The sequence below is a fragment of the Brachyhypopomus gauderio genome, chromosome 8, assembly GCF_052324685.1.
Source record: "Brachyhypopomus gauderio isolate BG-103 chromosome 8, BGAUD_0.2, whole genome shotgun sequence".
NCBI classification, from domain to species: Eukaryota; Metazoa; Chordata; class Actinopteri; order Gymnotiformes; family Hypopomidae; genus Brachyhypopomus; species Brachyhypopomus gauderio.
This window is the reverse complement of record NC_135218.1, coordinates 21,654,228-21,657,863: the sequence shown is the minus strand read 5'-3', so window position 1 is coordinate 21,657,863 and position 3,636 is coordinate 21,654,228. Positions and strand designations below refer to the sequence as shown.

General features: G+C 40.1%; 1 protein-coding gene across 1 annotated transcript; it reads left to right on the top strand.

The window, feature by feature from the left end:
• The first annotated feature begins 680 nt into the window (after positions 1-680).
• Positions 681-2,472, top strand: LOC143521917 (uncharacterized). Its single transcript, XM_077015428.1, has one exon. The coding sequence runs from the start codon at positions 681-683 to the stop codon at positions 1,488-1,490; it is 810 nt and encodes a 269-aa protein (XP_076871543.1). The 3' UTR covers positions 1,491-2,472.
• Positions 2,473-3,636: the final 1,164 nt, after the last annotated feature.

The window sequence follows — 3,636 nt, the reverse complement described above, 5'->3', positions numbered from 1 at the left end:
AACATAATACAGTATTCTCTTAACATATTAAAGTACTCTTTTAACATTATCCTTTTAACATAATACAGAAGTAAAATGTAACCACTGTTTCATGTAGAAGTAAAATGTAACCATTGTCTAAGATGTGTCCGAGCGGTGAACCCTAGGGAGAGGATGTTGAGCAAACCACACTGTAGAGTGAGATCTAAAAAGCAGAAGGCGTAGGCCTGATTGTGCCGACGGTGGGGAAATATGAATTTACAGCATCTTCATGAATGGTGGCCTCTTTCCGGCCTCTCAGTCCATCGGCAGGGACCATAAGTCCATTGGGGAAAAGTGTTGGGGGGGGGGCAGAAAGAAGAAGTGTGGTATGTATGGATGACATTACCATGTAAGGTATAGAAGAGTGGACAGAGGGGTGGAGAAAACAGTATATAATGACTGCGTCTGAACATACTCTTTGAGAATTCTCTGATGCACAGGTAGTGTTGGTGTCTCTGAGATTCTCCCGAGATATATCTTTGATTTTAATAAAGCCTTTTGATAGCATTGCAACAGTTTGGCTGGTGGCTCCTGTTTTCTCCTACAATCGAACGAACACGCTGGGCTGAAGTGGTGGGAACGTGGTCAGCCCTTCACAATCTGAAGAGGGGGCCAGGTCTTTTTTGGACACGACCGATTCTGATTCTGCAGATCAGCCAATGTCTGGTTCTGCAGATCAGCCAATGTCTGGTTCTGCAGATCAGACTATGCCTGGTTCTACTGATCAGACCCCGTCTGGTTCTATTGACCAGACCCCGTCTGGTTCTATTGACCAGACCCCGTCTGGTTCTATTGACCAGACCCCGTCTGGTTCTGCAGATCAGACTACAGCTGGTTCTACAGATCAGACCACGTCTGCGCCCTCTGCTGCTGCCATTGATGATAAAGGTTACTCTTGTTCACAACAAAGGCAACTGTTTGTGAATATGGCAGAGTTCTTTGCACCAAAGTACAATTATGATTTTAGAAATCTGCCAGCTGAAATGGCCAATGCCAATCGAGGAGGTGAAATGTACATGCGCCCGTATGGATGGTACCGATGTGCCCTGAAGGTCCTTGATAAGTATGAAGATGGGAATGGTTGGTTGGGATCATTTGGATGGAGGGACCAGTCTGACCCAGGAGAGTGGCCAGTCTCCTACCATGGAACCAGCAAGGAGGCTGCTGAAAAAATTATAGCCTCACATTACAAAGCTGGAGAGGGTCAAGCGTATGGCCATGGAATCTACTCTACTCCAAATATATCAGAGGCAGAGCAAAACTATGCAAGAGAGTTTACAAATGCAGGGAAGAAATACAAGGTCATCCTTCAAAATAGAATTAATCCAGAAGTAAGGGAAGTCTGTAACAGGCAAGACTACTGGCTCATACCAGTACCACATGATGCTGACCCACAGCTGGCGAAAAAAATTGTGGAAAGTGCAATTCGTCCCTATGGACTTCTGATAAAAGAACTTATAAACCATTAACTGTTTTTCATGTTTTTGCTAATACCTTTTTCTTTAGGATTTATTTTCATCTTTTTGTTAAATGTTCAGCTGGGTTATGTGATTTTCAGCCATCAGAATAAGTATAATAAGATGTATATGATTGCATTTTTCTATCATTAAATGTTCACCTTTAGCTGACAGTAGCCTCATTATGTATTTAGCAGTATATGAAACTAACATCAATTCAGTTGCAGTTACTATTGCTATACTTAAATATTAGTGCTGGTTTAATTTGTGCTGGTAAACTAATGAAATTTGTCACAGTGAAAGCGAAATTATTTAACATATGACCCGTCCTCTGCTGTGTTTCCGTCTTTATCCATGTTCTCGTTTCCATGTGGGCTGTGTTTATTTTCAGGTCTATGTGTTTTGGTTTTGACGCCTCGGTGTTATACCTGGTCTGTGTTTTTAAGTGTTTCCTAAGTCTGCTTAGTGTTTTGTTATCCTGCTCTCATCTGGTTTGTTTAGTCTTTTATCTCTGGTATCTCTTTCTCTCTGTTATATAACACATTAACCCATCAGAAAAATTTTGAACATTCCACACATCGCATGTTGCATCAGGAAGTTGCATCAGTTGACCATGGGAAGACAAAGTTGACTCATTTTTTTCTGTATATTTGATCATATTGTAACTATGACTGAGGAGATCAATCTCGACATTATGTTCTGTTACCTAAATTAATTCTTGTTATTTGTTTATTTTTAATAGACATTTTGGGATGTGGCTATATTAGTCAATGTAATATTATTCACCCTTAAAAAAAGTTTTTCAGTTGAAACGACTGAAGTTATTGAGATTTAAGATCAGTTTCATAACATGGATGCCATGCTTATAAGGTGCCAATCCACCGCTAAGTGCTGCAGAAAAGCAATGATGCTATCGTGCTCAATGTGATGCTGATCCAGAGAGGATATAAAGATATTTAGAGAAGAAATCTGAAAAATGCAGTGTTGCAAACCTTGAAAGTAGAAATCTCAAGCAGAACTAGACTTAAATTGTCAATAAAATGGAATTGGCTTGCAACTTATTGAGTCACATAATGTAACAGTACATTTGAACAACTGCAATGTGTTATTTAATGTGATTCATGTGTGTTTCATACAACACAATCAAGGGCAGAGAAGAAGACGGAAATATGGAAATCAAAAAGCTCTGGGCCTTTTCAGTGCTTGTACTACACTGAGAAATACAGTCTGTCAGAAATGCCAGGCTATGTTGATGTCTGCGAGAAGTGGCACAATTAATCCATGACAACATTTACATATCTCAAGAATATTACTTTTTTCTTATTCTAAAAAGTATTTTGTATCCCTTTATTTCCCTTTCATTTAGCAAACTACACAACATTTTTCTAGAAACAATTGAGACCACTTAATGACCAGGTTTTAGTGTATCTGGTATGTATTAATTATATAATTCAGTTTAATTCTATAAATTATTTAAACATCTCAAGTTCCAAAATGAATAAATTAGCTCATTATTTTGCCATTTTATTTACACTAACTATAAATTGGGCAGACATAGCCTGAAGGGTAGCTGGAGGCCCCCAAACTGCCAGGACCTGACTGAAGTGCCCTTGCAGGTCATTGTTAATGTTGAGGTTGGATTTTTCCTCACACAGCCTCTCGTGTTTACAAGTTGTGAGTTTATTTACGTTGTGAGTTTTTTTCTTTAAGTGCATTATGTCTAGCCCCTGGTTAGGGGTGGGCGATATCACAATCTTCCATCCAAAAAAAAAGGGGCTACAAAGCTTTCTTTTTAAGCAGATTTAAATGAATGATATTGCAATTTTCCATGTGCAAACATTGTAAACAAAAAATGTAAACAACACACGTGACACTGTCACGTAGGGCTACGCCCCCTCTCCTAGCTGTCACTCCGGTTTCCCTGTTCCTCGTGTCTGTTGTTCCCTGCTTCTTGAACCCGCCTTGTTGTGTGTTTCTATGGTTTCCCCACGTCTGCCACGCCCATGTCGTTATTGTCTTCACCTGTTTCCATAGTTGCCAGGTTTGCGGTTTTCACGCCAAATTGGGCTTGTTTGAAAATCCTGCCGCGGGTAAAAATTCTGGGGTCGCGGGGTGCGGTTGGGCCACCACGGGGGTTACAAGTCAAGACAAAGAATCG

Excerpts from the sequence above, each read along its gene's own strand:
- LOC143521917 (XM_077015428.1), top strand. The coding sequence starts at position 681 with ATGTCTGGTTCTGCAGATCAGCCAATGTCTGGTTCTGCAGATCAGACT.